General features: G+C 42.1%; 1 protein-coding gene across 7 annotated transcripts; it reads left to right on the top strand.

Annotated features, from left to right (window-relative positions):
- Positions 1–2,438: 2,438 nt before the first annotated feature.
- NXPE3 (neurexophilin and PC-esterase domain family member 3) lies at positions 2,439–19,419 on the top strand. Of its 7 annotated transcripts, none has more exons than XM_061628158.1 (7): positions 2,439–2,584; positions 6,058–6,176; positions 8,039–8,261; positions 13,358–14,109; positions 15,029–15,102; positions 16,913–17,056; positions 18,722–19,419. In XM_061628158.1, exons 3-7 carry the CDS (start codon positions 8,169–8,171, stop codon positions 19,321–19,323), a joined length of 1,665 nt encoding a protein of 554 aa, XP_061484142.1. In that variant the 5' UTR covers positions 2,439–2,584; positions 6,058–6,176; positions 8,039–8,168; the 3' UTR covers positions 19,324–19,419. The 7 variants fall into 7 exon arrangements, with proteins under 7 accessions (XP_061484142.1, XP_061484135.1, XP_061484139.1 ...); XM_061628151.1 differs by having other exon boundaries at positions 2,445–2,584; positions 16,850–17,056; XM_061628154.1 differs by lacking the exon at positions 2,439–2,584 and adding an exon at positions 2,773–2,906 and having other exon boundaries at positions 16,850–17,056.
- The last annotated feature ends 1,220 nt before the right edge of the window (positions 19,420–20,639 follow it).

Raw genomic sequence — 20,639 nt, 5'->3', positions numbered from 1 at the left:
TGGATGCAACCCAAAGCTTCCATGTCTTAAAAAAAGGGGGGGGGGGAGTCTGAGGAAATGTCATCTGAAGAATTTTAAGTTTTTACATAGGTGTCCATCAAATGCTGTCATGATTCAAAAAGGCAATTTGATCACTAGCTAGATAACTGTAGTTTGCTCAGGAGCAAAAGGAAGTGTCATTTGCTATAAACTTAATCTAAATGTAATATAACTTTTATAATGTTGTTTTTTTAAAAAGAAAAAGAAACGAGAGCCTGCATGCTTACACTTCTTGAAAATGTGCAGTTGTAACTTGTCTTGATGTAACTGAATAAATGTTTTCTGAATGATGTGGGATAACATTCCTGCTACTTTTATTTACTAAATTTATATCCAGCCCTTCCTCCCAGTAGGAGTTTTGTTAGCTAAGCAATGTCTTCACGTTTTCTATTAACATCAGTATTTTCTGATCTTCATTCAAGAGCTGGAAAAGTTTAAATGAGTTTCTTAAGGACTGATTGAACTATTGGGGCATCCTAGTGCTTCAGCTGTTCCTGTGTGGCCACTCAAAGAGGGCACAGTACTACTTGCTAGATAGTAGAACTAAGCCTATTATTCCTGTCTCTTAAGGTACCAAAGGCCCCAATCTCTCCTCCCACCCTGACCATGGCCAAATTGTACTTTGACTAAAACCTTCTAAAACCACAAGAGGTGTGGCTTATAAACTTGGGCCAGTCATGGTCTCTCAACCTATATAACTCTTAGGATGGGGTGGGGGCTCATGCAGGTTATCTTGAACAACATGGGGGAAGAGTGGGATTAAAATAAGAGGATCTATAACTTCTTTGTTTAGAAGGGAAAGAAAAGCAATAACCACCAATGCGGGTGGGGGGGTCAGATATACTATATACTAGTGTTCCATGTCCATACCCATAAACTTTCATGATTACAGTAATTCTCATAAAGTAGCTGCCTCCTATTATTATTTATTAGATTTTTATCCAGCTGTTTTTCTCAAAGGAGCCCAGGGCAGCAAACAACAAAATACTAAAAACAATAGAATTTTTAGGGAACATTCAAAAACAACCCAAATATCCTCACAACTAATAACTGAAATGTTTTTCTAACCACCAGGGGCACGGGTCAACAGAAATATTAACAATAAAGGGGACAGGTGTGCATCAGCAAGAAGGGCATTCCATAAGTGGGTGACTGATATTGCAAAGACCTGGTCAAGGGTCAGCATGCAGAGGTGACATCACCATCAGAGCATTGCTGATTAAAGCCCAAGATGATTATTGGAGGGAGGTGGTCCTTTTAGCCAAATGGATACCCAGCCATTCAGGGCTTTGTAAGATAGCACTAATGTCTTGAATTAGGCCCAGTAGCTCAATGGCAGCCAGAACTGTTTTCAGAACACATCATCCCATTAAGTTGCCCTACTCACCAAACTGTAAGCCATATTCTGCACTAGATGCAGCTTCTGGACTAGAGTTGCCAGGCTCAGGGCCAGAGACTGATCCTGTATCTTTAGGAGAAGAGAAAGTCAGCCAAGTGCAGGTGTTCTTGCAACATTGTAATGGGAAAAACCACAAGGTGGAATTCTCCGTCTCCACTGCACAACTCTGAAAGATACAGAAGACCTCTTGGTTGCCAGGCCTGGCCTCCAAGAGGTCTTCTGTATCTTTAAAAGCTCAGGCCCTGAACCTGGCAACCCTATTCTGGACTGCCTTTGAGCCCCATGTAGAGTACACTGGAGATCACTGTAGCATGGACTACTGAAGTCGAGCTGACCCTGTTGAAGAACTGTCGATGCTGGCAGCCCAGCCTACATAAAGCACTCTTATCACTTGAGGCAGGTTACTTGGGACTCCAGTGACATATTGAAATCAAGAAGTACTCCTAGACTGTACCTTAGTTTTAGCGGAAATACAACCCCTTCCACTGAACAAGCAATTTAAAGAATGGTTTCAGAGTCGTCATTCCATCATGCAAAATTCTGAGTCTGCCTACCCTCAAGGAGCATTCATTTTTGCTATTCTGGCTATAGGGAAACCTTTTTCCTGCTTTTTGTGCAGGGAGGGAGTTTCTTCCAGTGATTAATGTCTGAAAACGGAGTTCAAGAGTTGAAGTTTTTCCAGAAGTCACATCTTTTAAGGCGGAAGCATTATTTACCTTTGATTACAGATTTCACAAGACTTGCTGTGAGTGCTCAGAGGTAAAGGAAATGCACTCAGCACATGCTCGGAAGCAAACACTACCTGTTGCCATGCCTCTTCATATCTTAACACTCATGCAACTCTTTTTGAAGAAAGAAAATATTTATTTTAGTCAACCTTAGCAAACAAAATCCAACACCACACAATTGTAAAACAGTTTTTTTTAAAAAAAAAAAGCAGGAAGGCACTAGGCAGGGTGGCCAGGTCCAAAAAGAGGGCAGGGGCACTGTACCTTTAATGGTTGTGTAGAAGAAGGAATAACAACAGGTGTGAGCTCGTCATGCAAACTACCTCTGCTGAAATTCCCTATTCTACAGTACCTGGCTACTCGACCCCGACCGTGGCAAATACTGATGGCAACTTTCAAAGGGCGTTTGAACAAATGGGTATGTTTTTTCAATTCCCGTAAGCAGCCTTGTAACAGTCATTTACAATCAGGAGTGCTTTCTGTATTTTACTGTGTTAATAATTATGAGTGCTGAATTCTGCACTTTACCTCGCTTCCATGTGAACCGCTAAATTTAACAGATCCCGCCCGGGATTCCTCCGTAAATCAACCCACCCCAGCAGGTGTCCTAGATGAGCAATGCAGCGAATGGAATACAAAAAAAATCGTTGCAGGAACCCAGTACATAGGCAAGGCCAAACAGCAGTGCAAAATACGGTATAGCTCGGATAAAACAGAAGCGTAGCCAGGATTCAGCAGAGGTAAGAGACGAGATCACTATATGCAAACCCCAATGCACGCGCCTTGCAGAGAGACCGTTAAATGCACGCAGATGCCCAACGCGGCAGCCAGCCTAGGAATATCGCTTTAGCAATCAGGGGCGCGCGTCTCGCAATCTGCAAGCGGTCCGCTAGGCAGGGGCTGAAGGCACAAGGGCACCTTCCCGCTCCTCCAACAAAGTTCCCCTTTTTGCGGTGGTCTCGTCCTCCTCTCCTCTCAAACCCGCCTCCGGCTGGAGGACAACCAATGGTTGGCTGCTGGGAAATCGAACAAGGAGGTGGGCGACGTGGGCGTGGGGTTTGCCACAGTCGCTTTTAAACATATAGGGTGAGGGCATCTTCGGAGTCGTCGCCGCGCTAAGCACGAGGGTCCAGGTGAGTGGGGGAAGAGGGGAGGCTGGTTTTTGGGGGGGACGGTGACGGGTGAGGCTTTCCCTAGTTTTCCGTCTTGGGGCATAGCGCATCAAAGAAGACGGGCCGGAAAAGGCTCAGCCTCGCCTGCAGCCATGCCTTCCTTTGATCTAAAGGCCCTCTTCCTCAGGTTATTTATTTTTTTTAAAAAGAGAGAAGAGCGCTCTGCGTATTTTCCCCGGTATTTCATCGATTGCCATGGCTGAATCTTAGCGTTGAGGAGAGAGACCCTCTCGGTGAGAGGGCTTGGAGGTAGTCTCTCTATGGGAGAAGCTTGGCTCCAGTGTCGGTATAAGATATTCGGCCCAGTGGTGCTGGGAGGGATGGGGGCACGTCAGGACTTTGGATGGGTCACGGTACCGTTGGTAGGGCTGTAGCGTTATGTTTATTGAAAATGTTTTTGTTCGAGCTCAAGGTGGATTGCTTTACGTCTCCTAGACTCTCCCCTATATGCGTGTATGTGTATATAAGTTTACTCTCACGTCATTTTTGCAAAATGGTGGTTTCCTCTTCTCCCCTTCCCCGTCATGTCTTACTAAAATGTTCACAGTCACATAAAATAATAGGCACTTACAGGGAATAAATAAATGAAGAGGTAAATTGATGCAGCGACTTGCCCAAGGTTTCCTGGCTGAGCAGGGATTTGAACCTTGTTGTACACCGCCCTGAGAGCTTGTTGCTATAGGGCGGTTTAAAAATATAATTAAATAAATGAAATAAATAAATAAATAACCTGTACTGAAGGAGGCAGAGAATTAGGATTTATGTTTTGGTACAGGTATGGCTGTAGATTCCCTCTTTTCCCTGAGTTGATCCTTCTCTCAGTTGTCTGTTTTAGATCTTGACATGCAAACATTTTTTTTGAGCAGGTCAATAGCCATTTCACCACATGTGGAGAGTGGCATTCATGTTGGATACCAGGGATCTAGCCCCTCATCTCCTTCCCACAGTGGCCAATCAGGGCATCAGCCCTTGCTTGCTGTCATTCCACTGCAATTGGTATTTGGAGGCATGACACCTCTGAAGCTGGAGGTAGTATAGTTACCATGACTAGCAGCCTATTAATTTAACTAGTCTCCTTTTAAAGGCACCTAAGTAAGTGGTCATCGCCAAATATTACAGTAGTGAATGCCGTAGTATAACCATGTGCTATATGAAAAAGTACTTCATTTTGCCTGTTGTGAATCCCCCACCTTTCAGCTTCATTGGATGACCACAGGTTCTAGTATTATAAGACAGGAAGAAAACCTTCTCTGTCCACTTTATCCGTATAATGTGTAGTTTTTATGACCCTTCCATCATTTTTTGCCCACATTTAAAAACCCCAAATGTAGTAACTTTTCCTCATATAGGGAATTGTTCCCTACCCTGATCATTTCAGTGGCTCTATTCAACAACTGTACCATACCCTTTTTGAAATGCAGCAACCAGAAATGTAAATGGTTTTCCAAGTAAATAACAGTATTATGATATTGGTAGTTCTATTTTGGATCCTTCACCCCCCTTCCCCTTTTATGGGGGGGGAGAAATCAGCAACCCACAGGGATGTGTCCGTCCGTCCGTCCATCCATCCATCCATCCTAAATATACTTGCGTACTATTTAAATGTATGTGGTTGTAATCCTTGTTTAACATCCACTCCCTCCTCCCTGTATAGGGGTTAGGATGTTTGTGTAATCTTGCTTAACTTGGCCAGGCCACACCACCAGGCCACCTGCAGCCACACAGCAGCATTAACAGTCATTGCCCTCGTGGCTGCAACCTTAAATGGTCTGATCAGGCCCAAGCATCGACCATGCGGCCAGAAAATGGCCACTGCTCTCTGTCCCTCGCTGTTCAGTAGCTCCGTTTTGTCCCACGCCGTCATTCTTCCTCTCTTTGTCGTTGCAAGCCAAGAGAAAGTTGGAGGCGGCGGGGTGGGCTTCAATAGCCCCTTAGCTCTGCCTCCTCCATACAGAATGTCGCGCGTCATCTCAAGGCGATGCGCGACGTTCCCTTCCTTAAAATGGCTTCTGTGGCTTCACCCTCGGCCGCAACTATGCTCCGCTCCCCAGAGCTTCGCGCAGGTAAGCGAAGCTGCACTTCTCCTGACAACCTTTTTTTCCTTCCTCACACAGCAGTGTAAATATATCTCTATAATTGAGAGTGCCTCAGTCTGGAATGCCTGCCACTCCTTGGGCCTTGCACCTTGTTTATTCCTACTAATTTTTGTATGAATTTTTCTCTTTTAATCTATTTTCATGAATGTGTTCCCCATACAATGTGGCTCATCTCTCAGAGATTCATACAATCTTTGTAATCCTTTTATATAATCTGTATAATGATTCACATGTGGTCTGTGCACTACAGGGCATGTATTTGATTTAATGGAACTGGCAACACCAGTTGCTTTTAAGTTAAATATGTGTCTTTGTGGCCATGTTATGTTTCATAGCGTTAATTTAATTAATGCTTACTCTATTAGCATTCACAAGATAATTAGAATTCATTGTATCACATAGTGGAATGATTGCCAAGAAAGACAGCCATATTATTCTGTTGTAGCAAAAAAATGAAGTGATAGTATGTCACCTATTCCGTTAAGGATGGATTTTTGTTAATAGACACACTTAGGCTCCAGAGCAGGTTAGAAATAGAAATAATAACAATACAGCTTGTTTCCTAATGTTTCGATGGGATAATTTTCTGGAGCATAAACAGGAATGACTCGATCTGTTTACAGAAACTGAAAGAAGACAAAAGCCAATGGGAGCAGCAGCTTGTGAATAATCATGGTGAAACATTGAGTGCCCCATAATGTAAAAAAAATTCTGAGTCTTAAGACTATAAAGTTTATGCAAAGTAAGTCTCTTTCTCTCCATTTTTTCAGTGCATTCTTAGAAAGAATTTCATAACCATCTTCCACTGAGTAAATTCTGTCAAAAAGGGACTATCTAGCAATGTGTCATGCTGCGTTGCCATCAGTGGTTTTCAGAAAGAAGGGGAGAGGAAAAAGAAGAATTCAGTTTAGTCTTAGAATGTTTCCTAAATTAAATCTAGGATCTTTAGATTCATGTAGTTCTTTTAAAACAAGAAACTTTAAAGTGACACTGACAGGCTAAGATTTGTGTGCTATCTGCCATTCATTAGCTGAGCTGCTGTGATGTTCTAGAATGCTCACAAATACTCTGCTTTGAGAAACTCAGCAGTTGTAATATCTAACTTCTGAAAAGGAAATAAAGTCAGTTTCGGTGGTAGCACATCTTCACATAAGGCCTAAGGACAAAAAAGCTGTTGGTAGGAGGGGGAAACAGACACAGGGACGGCAGGCAATTGGAGAGGGCAGGGAAGTAGGATGAGGGGGCTTAGATATAGGGAGCTCAGTGGTTGAAAATATAGGCAGTGGGCTGAGAAAAAAACATGAAAAGGTAGAAGAGGCAAAAGAAAAATAGGTCTTGTAGTATTGGTGTCAGTATACTGTAAGCCACTTGCCAAAATATCTGCTTTCTAGCAGATAAATAATAATAATAATTTATTAAATTTATGTCCCTCTCTTCTTCCCGGTAGGAATCCAGGGTGGCAAACAAAAACACTAAAAACACTGTAAAACTTCATAAAAATAAACATTAAAATATATTGAAACAAAACATATTTAGAAACATACTAAAGCAAAACATATTTTTTTAAAACAGCATCTTTAAAAAATCTTTAAAAGCAATTCCAACACAGACTGGGATAAGGTCTCTATTTAAAAGACTTGTTGAAAGAGGAAGGTGTTCAGTAGGCACCGAATAGATAACACAGATAGCGCCTGTCTAATATTTAATGGGAGGAAATAACCCTCTTTATCAGGCCCGGTGCCAGTGTGTGGCCAGGTTGGGCACTGGTCAAGGACCCCTGCGGCTCGGAGGATGGAGCTCCCACTCTGCGATCCCCACCAGCATTGGGCACGACTGGATGGTGGAGCCAATTGTAGAGCAGGAGCTTTGCTGTCCCAGCTGACACCACTACTGCATGCTCATGTAGTTCGTGCACACTTAAACATGTCCAGTTGTGCCTCCTGTTACATTGTCATATGCCTGCCATCTGCAAAGATGACAGTGGGGGCATCACCACATTAGTACACATCCCTGCCATCACCCAAGATGGCAGCAGGAGTGTGTTGACACATACCCCCATCTTGGGTGATGGCAGGCATGCATCAGCTGACACAGCAACGCAAGAGGTAGCTCGACCAGGTGTATTAAACATGTGCATGTGTGGGGGAGGGGCTGCGGCTGTTTGGTGCCCAAGGGCCCACATCTGCTTGGCGCTGGCCCTGCTTATCATGGACAAAGGCACCATTGGGTGGGATGCAGAGGGCTCTGATCTGGTTGTGTTTTCAGGACTATTGTACTCTGAAAAATTCCAATCTGGACAGTTAATGTATTTCATTTGGAATTGGTTCTAGATAACAATCTCCAGTGCAAGGTTTATTATTTGTTACTTCTAGCCACACCAGTAATGAAATAAAGGGTGTCTGTTATGTGTTACATGCTAAATAGCAGTTCTGTCACAGCTGCAAAATAATGAGGTTTGTCATTTCGTAATATTTTTCTTTCCAGTTCCTTTCTATGTGTCTAATTTATGCTTCTAATGTTCCTGCCTCTCATATGCTAAATCCATTTTTATTATTCTAGCTCTATTTTAAGATCTAACCAAAAGTTTTATAAATGCATTCACAGGAAGAGGAAATGCAGCTGAAACCTCCTGATGAAATTTCTTGTGTGACACTGAGTAACAATGACACTGGTGCCTGTGGAATATGGGCAACATGGCAGCATCTTACGTGGGTGAGAGAAAGATGAAGGGATCATGTGGCCCAATTTTTCCAAAATGCAAATTTTTTGCTTGGTTCTGGCAGTGTTGGCAATTCTGGCTTTCGTTCACAACTTTTACCAGTTAGAGGTGAGTGACTCAACTCTCTCCAGTACAGGATAAGGAGATTGGACAACATTGTTTCTGTTCATCAGTGTATTCTCCATGTTAGATTATTTAAATGATTTGGGGTGACAGTGTGTGTTCTGCTCCATATTTGTTTCTTACATACATCATGAAAAAAGCATGGCTGGGAGGCAGGGAAATATCCTGGCTTGGGGGAAAAACAGGAATGTGGCCCTCAAGAGGAAAAAAAGTTCACCCTTGTGTTACAAGGAGGGAGAAAAGATTTAGGTCTAGATCGAAAAGTCTGGAATATATTCTCATTGGCACATACTTTTGTTTTCCATACCTTAATTTTACATCTGTTCATAGTAGAGAGTTATCCTTTAAACTCTTACCCTTCTGGTATGCAAAACACCTCACAAACTGACTTTCATGAATAATCAACATTGTTGGAAAATGTGTGGCAAACTGGAATATTTTTGTTGCTAGTGGGACTGCCCCAAACATCAGTGATTTTGGAATAAAACATTCGTCCGCTTCTTTAACAAACACAGGGTACTTTATACCCTTAATCCAAAAGTATTCTAGATTGAAATTTTCTGTTCGTCTCTCTTATTCAGAGAAGTCTTATTCATATTTTTCTTTTGGCAACCAAGTTTCAAATAGCTTTGAAATAGAAACATAGCGCCCCTTCTCAATTAAGGACTGAGGCGCTGTTGGGTTTGGGATTCACCTGTCCAGTAATGGCCTGCTGGAGACAGAGCTGCACTTTTCTTGAAAGGAACAGGTATGTAGCTTGGTGGTCCTCCTTGATCCAGCATTATCACTAGTGATAAGCAAAATCAGTTTTTCCTGCTGAATTTTTCCTGTTTTTTTCTGGGCCTTCACATCTTTAATTGTCACTAGAGGCTCAGCAGTTTGGAGTGCCTATTTCCAACTCTGGTTGGTTCACCAGCAATAGCCATTCCTAGACAACGATAGCCACTCTAGCCACAGTCATCCATGCTCTGGTAACCTGCCATGGCGAGTCTCTTGAAGATGGTTCAGAACCTGCAACTAGTGCAAAATGTGGCTACTAGTATCGTAACCAGTTCAGCCGGGTGAGATTCTGTTGTGCTGATTTTTGAAAGTTTGAGCTGGCTATCTATATGCTACTGAGCAAATTCAAGGTCTTGCCTTTAACTTATAAAGTTCTAAATGACTTTTGAAGCAGTGTCTTCTCCTGTTTATCAGTCTGTCTGTGCATTATGAACTACAGGAGAGACCCTTCTTGTGCTTCTGCTGTCAGGGGAGGTCTGCACTGTGATGACACCAGACAGGGTCTTTTCTATGACAAAACTTCAGTTATGGAATTTCCTCTCCCTTAAGATAAAGGCAGGTGCTGATGTTACTTTTTTTTTAACACCCTCTAAAAATTGCATTTCTTCTCCCAGACATTTGGTGGTATTTGAGCAAATATTCCATGGGTTCTTTATGATGGTCTGCTGCTGTGTCATCTTATATTGTTTTATGCTATATTTCAGTTGATGTTTTTAAATTTATTTAAAACATTGTTTTATTATTTATTTAAAAGAATAATTATTTAAATGATTTAAAGCTGTTTTATAAAGTATTGGATGTAACTGACTCTGGGATCAATAGAATTGATGAAAGCAGGAATATAAGTTGAACAAATAAATAAATTGGGCTGTAGCCAACTGAGAATAGACCCACTAGAGTTAATAGGCCTCATTAGTTCCAGTGGATCTATTCTGACTAGAACTGGCACTGGATACACAACCCAAGGGTGATATAGTAAGAGACTAAGTAAATGCTTACCATGCTTTGGATGGGGTCGCACTCCCTCTTAAAGAGCAGGTTCGTAGTCTAGGGGTGTTCCTGGATCCATCTTTGTTGCTAGAGGCCCAGGTGGCCTCCGTGGCTAGGAGGGCTTTTTATTAGCTTTGGCCATTTCTGGACCGGGATAGCCTGACTACTGTTATCCATACACTGGTAGCCTCCAAGCTGGATTATTTTAATGCACTCTATGTGGGGCTGTCCTTGAGATTGGTCCAGAAGCTGCAGTTGGAGCAAAATGCAGCAGCGAAACTATTCACTGGGCAGGGTATTGCCAACATGTCACCCCACTGTTGAAATAATTGCACTGGCTGCCCATTAGCTACCGGGCCAAATTCAAGGTTCTCGTTTTGGGGTACAAAATGCTATGCCTCTTGGGACCAGGATACCTGAAATATCGTCTTACCCCTTATATATACCTAGTCGATCACTGTGCTCTGCAGGTGAGGGCCTTTTGCAGATACCATCTTATCTGGAGGTCCATTCCACATAACATAGGAAGCAGACCTTTACTGTTGTGGCACGGACACTTTGGAATTCTTTCCCTTTAAACATTAGTTTAGTCATAATAAGATGGTATTTTGAGAAAGATTTTTAAAATAAAAACAAACCTCTCATGAGCAGTTTGAATCTCATTTAAAAAAACCCATTCAACTGTCAACTCCTACTGTTGCTTCCATCTGAAAATTCTATTGTCTTGGAGCCTCATCTTGAATAGAGTCTTCTCTCCTATTTTTTTATTTATTAAAATATTTCTGAACTGCCCTATATCAGTTGATGTCAGAGTAGGATATAACAATAAAACAATTCTTGACCACTTACACTCATAAAACATAATCCATACTAGTCGTATTCAGCATAAAATCATAAATACTCAGTGCTAACATACACCACAAGCAAGTTAAATTGTGAACATGGCTCAAATGCCTGAGTAAAAAGCAATGTTTAAATTAGCACAAAAACATAGCCAACTTTATTGCCAGCCAGGCCTCTGAGGGGAGGACATTCCAGGGCATTCGCAGTGGGAAAGGCTTTCTCACATGTCTACATAATGCACAGGTGGTGGAAAGTGGGATAGAGTTCCTCAGAACATCTTGGGCAGGAATATATGGAGAGAAGTACTCTCTCACGTCCAGAGCTCTTCAGAGCTCTAAACATCATAACAAACATCTTGGAAGTGGTCTAGAAAGATATTAACGAAGCCAGTGCAGGTTTAAGCATCACTGTTATATGGTCCTATATGATACTCTGAATCTTGTGGTTGCATCTTGTGGTTGCATTCTGTAACAGCTGCAGCTTCTGTGTTGTTTTCAAGGAAAGTCCCACATAGAGAACATTTGACTTGCTTACAGGACCATATAGGGGGCAAATTATGGATTTGCAATGTCCACTAAAGATCCTATGAGCTTGAAGGATAATTATATTTTGATATAATGATGTGTATGATCATGTATGTAACTAAATACATCACAAAGTATAGAAACATTTTCTGTGAGGATTGTTGTTATGTGCCTTCAAGTCGATTACGACTTTTGGCAACCCTATGAATCGGAGACCTCTAATAGCATCTGTCATGAACCCCCTGTTCAGATCTTGTAAATTCAGGTCTGTAGCTTCCTTTATGGAATCAGTCCATCTCTTGTTTGGTCTTCTTCTTTTTCTACTCCCTTTCCCCCCCAGCTTTTTTACTCCCTTCTGTCTTTCCTAGCATTATTGTCTTTTCTAGTGAATCATGTCTTCTCATTTTGTGTCCAAAGTATGATAACATCAGTTTCATCATTTTAGCTCAGCCTTTCCCAATCAGTGTGCCTCCATTGTTGGACCACAACTCCCATCAGCCTCAGCCAGCATTGCCAATGGCTGAGGCTGATGGGAGTTGTGGTCCAACAACATCTGGAGGCACACCGGTTGGGAAAGGCTGTCTTAGCTTCTAGTGACAGGTCTGGTTTAATTTGTTGTAACACCCAATTATTTGTCTTTTTCACAGTCCATGGTATGCAGAAAGCTCTCCTCCAACACCACATTTCAAATCAGTTGATTTTTCTCTTATCTTCTTTTTTCACTGTCCAACTTTCACATCCACACATAGAGATCGGGAATACCATGGCCTGAATGATCCTGACTTTAGCGTTCAGTGATACATCTTTGCATTTGAGGACCTTTTCTAGTTCTCATAGATGAACTCATGCAGTCCTAGCCTTCTTCTGATTTCTTGACTATTGTCTCCATTTTGGTTAATGATTGTGCCGAGGTGTTGATAATCTAGGGCAGCCTTTCCCAACCAGTGTGCCTCCAGATGTTGTTGGATCACAACTCCCATCAGCCTCAGCCAGCATTGCCAATGGTCAGGAAAGATGGGAATTGTGGTCCAGCAACATCAGGAGGCACACTGGTTGGGAAGGGCTGATCTAGGGGTTCAATGACAAATTCAGTGTTCTGGCTGTCAACTTTAAAGTTACATAATCTTCTGTTGTCATTACCTTAGTCTTCTTGACGTTCAGCTGTAGTCCTGCTTTTGTGCTTTCCTCTTTAACTTTCATCAGCATTCGTTTCAAATTATTACTGGCTTCTGCTAGTAGTATGGTATCGTCTGCATATCTTAAGTCATTGATATTTCTCCCTCCCAATTTTCACACCTCCTTCATCTTGGTCCAATACCGCTTTCCATATGATATGTTCTGCGTGTAGAATAAACAAATAGGGCAATAAAATGCACCCCTGTCTCACACTCTTTCTGATTGGGAACCAATTGGTTTCTCCATATTCTGTCCTTACAGCAGCCTCTTGTGCACAGTATAGGTTGCACATCGGGACAATCAGAAGCTGTGGCACCCCCATTTCTTTTAAAGCATTCCATAGTTTTTCATGATCTACACAGTCAAAACCTTTGCTGTATTCTAGTGATAGTTATGGTTTAATTTGTTCTAAGACCCAGTTAGTCCCAAACCTTTTCTTGATTGGTTAAAGTTCTATAGAGTTTTTGGGAAAAGTACAGAACAATAATTTGAAAGAAAATGTTATATATGGACAAATATGGGTTGTCTGTTCAAAGCCTCTAGTCTAAGTGCTGAGCTAGAAGGACCAAGGGTGTGACTCTGTGTAAGGCACCTTCCAATGCTCTGTTTTGAGGCTCTTAATTGTAATACTTTTGTTGGTTATAAACCACTTTGGGAGCTTCTAGTGTAACCAAAAAGTAGTAAATAAACGCTGTCAGACACAACGCTGCAAATATATTTAGCTCTACTGTTAACAGGCCTGCTTCAAATAGCTTCCTTCTTTTGTAGAATCTGAATGATGCAGGTCTAAAGTGGTTAGTAGAAGATGATGATCAGCAGCCTTTATCACAGATGACCAAACTACCCAGAAAGCTGTATTGTGGCTATGAGCACCAAATCTTGTCCAAGAGGGAACAAGGGGAAGAAGATTCCTTATTTGCTGCTATACAGTGGCCCAGACCTCCACAGGACAAAATCCCATTTGTGAGGAGCACTGACCCATCCCGTAGCACCTTTGTGATACTGAATACCCATACACATTTCAAGGTTGGTGATCAGCTGGAGGTGCGGGTCCACATGAAAGATTACGAAGGCAAACCAAAGCAATATGGTGGAGACTACCTTCAGACAAGAATCCACTCTGCTCATCTGAAAGCTGGAGCCACAGGAAGAGTTGTAGATTACCAGAACGGATTTTACAGAGTTTTTTTCACTTTACTCTGGCCAGGGGAGGTTACAGTATCTGTGGCCTTGGTCCATTCTAGTGAAGGGATCCAAGTTCTTCAACGTTTACAAGAAGAAAGACCAGACAGGGTATATTTTAAAAGCCTATTCAAATCAGGGAGAATTTCAGAAACCACTGTGTGCAATGTGTGTTTGCCAGGAGATATGCCAGTGTGTAATTTCACAGATCTTTACACAGGTGAGCCATGGTTTTGCTACAAGCCAAGAAAACTTTCTTGTGCCACCAGGATCAGCCATTACAAAGGGGGATATCAAAAGGGTCTACTGAACTCGGAAGAGAGTCGCCTTTTCCAAAGGTACATACTCTCTTATTACATATATTTATTGTTTGTTCTATTTGGGATAGTTTAGTTTTATGTTGGTTCTCTTTAATGTTTGCATTTCCTTTTAATTTACTTGTATTTTTGGTGGCAGGTCCATGATTTTCAGTGACCCCTTACCTTGGGGCTTGTTATTGCTAATGTTATGTGTATGTATTGTGGTCAGAATTGTTAGATGTAGCATACCACTAGTAATATATACATTTAGCAAAGAAGAGTTTATGCCATTGGTATATCCTTTTTTGACTGCGGGCATGCATCTTCAACATAATTCTGGGGATTCCCTAACTATGATTACTGCAGGTATTTAATGTGGCTTTTTTGCAAAACCCAGTTGAGATCAGGACCACAGCAGACGAGGAGAGGAATATTAACTCTTTTGCCCTCCTGCTGCAGTCCTTCCTTTTGCATCAGGATGGAAGATCCCATTAATACCAGTTGGAGGTTCCCTCCAAATGCAAATGGCAGCTCTTTTTTTCAGGGGGAGGGGCTATTTGACAGGACCATGGTGGGGTTGGAAAGGGTTACACTGTCCCTCCCAGCCTACCATGGCCCTGGTCCTGATTGTCCCATCAATTTTTGCTATTTTCAGTTTATTAACACTTTTCACAAACCTGTCATTGGCCACCAGTATTACGCAAAACTTCATGAGCTGATTTGGGAGGGGGTGAGAGGGACTGGAAAGGAGGGGGCATAGCTGCATTCTGCCTTGGGAAAACTGGGGATACCATGTCTGCACTAATCAGGGGATCTACCTACCCAGATCCATGTTGAGATGCATAGCTAAAACCAAGAGGAGTTAACTATGTGTGAGGTACCAGTAGTATAGTATTGGGTATTTGTCCTTAGAAAAATGTATCTTTTTATCACTGAATGTTTTGTTTTTTAAATTTAGTGATGTCAATATCAAAGTGCCAGTATCCTCCAGTGGCCCCGATACTGTGATCGTAAGGCCGTTAAGGCATGCAGGTAAAGTTAAACATTTGAAAGACTTTGTTTCAGACCATGAAGACCTTTTTCATATGTTACATTTAATCAGTGAAAACAGCAAATTCACATGACTGATTTGATCAAGTGATAATTTGATTTAATGTAGTGACACATTGCTGATTGACAGCTGTCGGAGAGTTTTCATTATTGGCAGTTTCATAGTACTTTAGAGTGAAAAGTGCTTCATGTACATTACCCCAGTAATTCTTACAACAGTTCTATATTGTAGGTCAGTATTGTTACCCTTATACTTCAGATGAGGAGGCTGAGAACAGGGACTTTATGGTTGAAGTAAGATTTGAATCAAGGACTGCCAAGCATACATTTGCAGCAAAACACAGAGCACTCAGTGCCTGTCAAAAATCAAGTGATCAAATTAAGATTATTAATTTAGATAAATACTAACTCAGCCTCGCCTGTATTGGTTCAAAGATCACGTTAAGTCTGTTCTGTGGCTTCTATGTTGTACAAGGGTACATTGTATCTCTTGATTTGGAAGATTAGCTTCCAGATTTAAGAAGCTAACTAATTTGCACCTGGAACAAATGTTCATGAGGAAATTTTTTGTAGCTCATCACCAGAGATCTCCACAGATACTAGCCAAGAGCTGCCTTGACACTCCCCATAACCATGATTTGCAATAGGCATGCAGGGGGAAAGGGATATTGGATTATCCTAGTAACTAAGTATTGACCACACTTCCAACAGAAAAGTGAGTATGCTTACATTTCCATTAGATTGTGGCCACTGTATTTTGATTGTTGGGAAAATGTGATTAACCCCCCCAACAAATGTGCTTCCTGGAAGAAAGATGTCTAGTCTTTACGACAGCTGAGTAATACTTACATACTCTCTCTCTCTCACACACACACACACATTCTCTGTCTCATGCACACATACAAGTATGTGTCTGGAAAATCCTTTGGGCTCTAAAATATTGTTGGATTCACCTGTGGTAGGCAAGTACTGTATCTAAAGTGAATTTCATTAATTTCTTTACAAAATATGGAAACGTACTACATACAGGGTGCTCATTCCATTTCAGTTTATAAATGTTTTCAAACTTCTATACCTATACCTATAACAGCCAAGGCCGGTGCCAAGGGATGGCCAGGTCGGCCCTGGCTGAGGGGCCCCTAAAGGGTCCCTCCTTAGGTTGTGGGGGCACTGCTTCCCTTCCATGATTATTGGCAGGGTCGACTCATGACCCTGCCGCAGATCGTAGAGACAAAGCTCCCAGCCCCCCCCCCCGACCGTCTGGGCCCACGGCGCCCACTCACTCCACCTCTGTCTCCTCCCTTTCTGTGAATGCACTGTGCATGCAGCTGCCATCAACCAAGATGGCAGCAGAGGCTTCTCTAAGAGGCTAATGCCCCTCCCACCACCTTGATTGATGGCAGGCATGTGCGTGTATGTAGCGTAGCGCACACCTGCTTGCCATCAGCTAAGATGGGGGATATCAGCCCTTAAGAGAAGCCTCCACTGCCATCTTGGTTGATGGCAGCGACTGTGTGCCAGTGCACAGGGCATTAACAGAAAGAGAGAAGAAGTAGGTGGAGCAGTCCTGCACGGTCTGTAGGGGGAGGCTGGGAGCAGGGGGGCTGGGGCAGGCTGGCCCTGGCCCTGATAACAGCTGTGTTTTAGGAGGGTTGATGTTAATATGCTCTTACTTGGTTTACTTCTATAATTGTAACACATGGCTTTTCATTTCAATATTCTTTTTCAGAGATGGACAATCTGGAAAGATCTCAAAGCCCTAATGTATTTCCTTCTGGTTACTATTATCAAGATGAATGGCGAGCAAGAACACAGTGGATTCGGCATTTTAACGAGTCATCGGATATTACTGAATGTTTACAAGGGAAACTTATCCACTTGTTTGGAGACTCTACAATCAGGCAGTGGTTTGAATATTTGACCACATTTGTTCCAGGTTACTATTTTTGTTTTGTCTTTGCTGTTAAATAAATAAATAAGAAAATGTTAATGCTGGTACTCTGATGTAGAGATTGTGGGATGTTTGTCATTTTGTAACTATTGTTAATTCAGCTGACATGTTTCTGGAATTTGGAAGAGCTAGAGGGATTGGACAGATTTGACATTTATTTTCAATAACTCTCTCCAACTCTGTTTTACCTAAGGTTTGCTTAAGAAGCGCCTTTTCAAGTCCCTCAGGATTACTCTTTCTAGAATCCCTCCTTCCCCACAACAATTGTTGTTCCCAGGAAATAAATTGCCCTTATCTTTCCTGCTAAACATAGTAATAGTAATGGGGGATAAATTGCTGAAGAAAGGGAAAAAATGGGAGAAGCAATGATAACGAGATGATTACATGCAAACACACCTTTGGGCTTCAGTTGAAGGTGAGGAATCCAGGATTGAACCAAAGGATGGAAGGACTGGGTTTTTGAGGCGGGATTTGAAAGAATAGAGCGTAACCTTAACCTGATGATCTAATAGGGAATCCTAAATGTGAAGAGGTATTCCTAACGTAAAGAGGTAGCAGAGGAGAAGTCCAGAGGTGTTGCAAGGATGTGGAGACAAGCCTACCATTAGGCAGAGTGAGGCAACTGCCTCAGGCAGCAACCGTTGGGGCAGCAACAGCAGCCCTCTGATTTCCTCCTCCCAGCTGTTTCCCTCTGAGGACAGAGTTGAGTGTACTGTGTGCCCTATCTTGGACCCACTAAACTAACCTGCTGCCTCAGATATGGTGGAGGATACTATCCTGTCACCAGTTTTGATGTAAGATCACCTGCCAGTCCAGTTGGCCTTTGTACATGGAAAGGGGAGGTGCCATCTTTTCTTTTGATTCAGGCAGCAAAATGTTATGGGTCAGCCTTGAGTCAGAATGACAAGAAAAGTACATTTATTTTCTTGCAGAGTTGTGGATACATGTTAGAGAGCTTGGATGTGTTGGGGAGAAAGGAGTTGTAGTAATGAAGGTAGGAGATGATCAGTATATGATTATGCCTTCTAGTGAAAGGAATGGGTGGACTCGCAAAAACATAGTGCATAGCAAGAAAAATGTAATCTGGTGACAGATTAAATATGGGGAACAATAGAGAGGCAGCAATTGTAGGTAAAGCCAAGGGCTTAGTACCAGTTCACCAAGATGGACAACTTTAATGAGGAGTAATGGTTCAGATGGTTCAGTTAACGTGACAGGTTTTCGCCTCTGCAAATAACGCTTTTCTAGTTCTAGTAGTCTCAAACACTGTTTTGAGACTGTGGCCTGGTTTGAATGATTACTTCAGGCTTCATGAAGCCAGTAACAAGTCAGATGAGTACTCCTTCACTTGACCCTTCTCTCCTTCCTCACACCTTGGTTATTTTTACTGGCTTTATTAACTGAAATTAAACTAATGTTCCCCTGTTCAAACATAACGGGGAATTTTGACTTAATACAACCTGGGATCTTCATGCCAAAACGCAATGGGAAGGGCAAGGGCTAACGCTCATAATGATCCTCCAAACTGGGCCAGTATTCCAGTGTTTAGAAATGGTTGAAAACCATGGTTGATGCCCTTGTTTTTCTTTACTAACAGTTATGGGCGATGCAAGAATGCAGGGAATGACCAGTAATTCTTTTGTGTTTCAGGTCTTGTGGAATTAAACCTTGGTAGTCCTAAAAATGTTGGACCTTTCATGGCTGTGGACCCAACACATAACATCCTACTAAAATTCCGCTGTCATGGGCCCCCAATTCGCTTTTCCACTGTGTTTAGCAGTGAGCTGCACTACATTGCCAATGAACTGAATCGCATTGTAGGTGGAAGGAACACTGTGATAGCCATAACTATCTGGTCTCACTTCAGCACTTTTCCTGTAGAAGTGTATATCAGGAGACTGAGGAACATTCGCAGGTCAGTTGTTCGGCTTCTGGATCGGAACCCCAAAACTCAGATCATCATCAAAACCGCCAATGTTCAGGAGCTTGGGCCGGAGGTTAGCCTTTTCAACAGCGACTGGTATTCCTATCAGCTTGACACAATCATGAGGAAGATGTTCTCAGGAATTGGGGTGAACTTCGTGGATGCTTGGGAGATGTCACTGGCACATCATTTGCCACACAAATTACATCCTGAAGATGTCATTGTCAAAAATCAGATAGATGCTTTCTTGTCTTATGTGTGTCCATTGGAAACACACAACAGCCTTTTGAAAGGAATCCATGATCAAATGTGGTCTCTGTTTCTGTAGTTCATTTTCAAACACATTCTGTACTAGTTGCTTATTGTGATTGATTGGTTTGTTAATGTTTATTATATACTGGTATTTCATTTACATTGCTATGAATTCGGGTTGAGGTTGATTTATTTATTTATTTATTTTATTTTATTTATATACCGCCCTAAGCCCGAAGGCTCTCTGGGCGGTGTACAGAAAGATAAAAACAAGCACAATATATGAATACAATAAATACAATGAATCAAGAAACAAAACAACAAACAAAAGAACCAGACAACATCCAGAATACAAAATACAAATTGCAGATGACAACTTTGCAGCTGGTATAGCTCAAGGGGGAGGAGAACCTGGCTGGGAGTCCAGAGTCTGTGAGTTCAGATCCCCGCTTGTGTCTCCTGGGTGTCAAGGGCCAGCTAAAGATCACCCCTGCAGTGAGTGGCTCGGGTTATGTGCCCTGCCACCTGTGCAGCCGTGGCAAGCTGCATAGTCCCAGTTGCCCCCCAGCTGGCAGTTGCGGACAAGAAAGGGGCTGGCCTCTGCAGCTGTGGCAAGCTGAGCAGGACTAGCCTCAGAGGGAGGCAATGGAAAAACCCCTCTGGATACTGCTTACCATGAATTCCTTATTCATAGGGTTGGCATAAGTCAGGATCGACTTGAAGGCAGTCCATTTCCATTGATGACAACTTTATAAGCTTATTAAGGAGCCTATGAACTCAGAGGTTTTGGAAACCTTTACCTAGAACAGCGTTACCCAACCTTTTTTGACCCAATGCCCCTTTGCAAAATCTTCTTGTGCCCAATGCCCCCCTATTCTTCCCTTAAAATATGAGTAATGCATAAAAGGTATTTTCAATTATTATTACTGATCGTTTTTATCATGCCTTTTTATTGCACTTAGATTACACATTGAATTCTTAGTATGATTTATTAATGAACATACATAGTTACACGCAAGAAACAAATTGCAGATACAGGAGTTTCTTATTTCAGAAATCCTAAAAACATAAGCAAAAACTAAGTCCATACAGTATGAACCAATAGAATACACTGTGTTGCTTAACAACAAACTCATTCAGTTTACCGGCATTGTTTCATTAAACAAGTTCATTTAAACATCACAGAAACAGCAGGTAGCGAGTGTGTCCCATTCCTGAAGAAAACCAGTAATAACTGACTGTGTCACCCGTTTGCACACGGCACTCATTCGTTGAAAGAATGCGTCCTTCATCAATATAGGAGGCTGGGCCCAATGACCTGTAGGACCCTGCAGAGTTGTGTTGCAGAACAGAGGGTATTGAGCGAGCTTATGTGTGTGTGTTTGAATCTTT

Source organism: Rhineura floridana, chromosome 5 (genome assembly GCF_030035675.1).
Source record: "Rhineura floridana isolate rRhiFlo1 chromosome 5, rRhiFlo1.hap2, whole genome shotgun sequence".
Classification (NCBI taxonomy): Eukaryota; Metazoa; Chordata; class Lepidosauria; order Squamata; family Rhineuridae; genus Rhineura; species Rhineura floridana.
The sequence above is the reverse complement of the archived record's forward strand: the minus strand, read 5'-3'. Positions and strand labels throughout refer to the sequence as shown.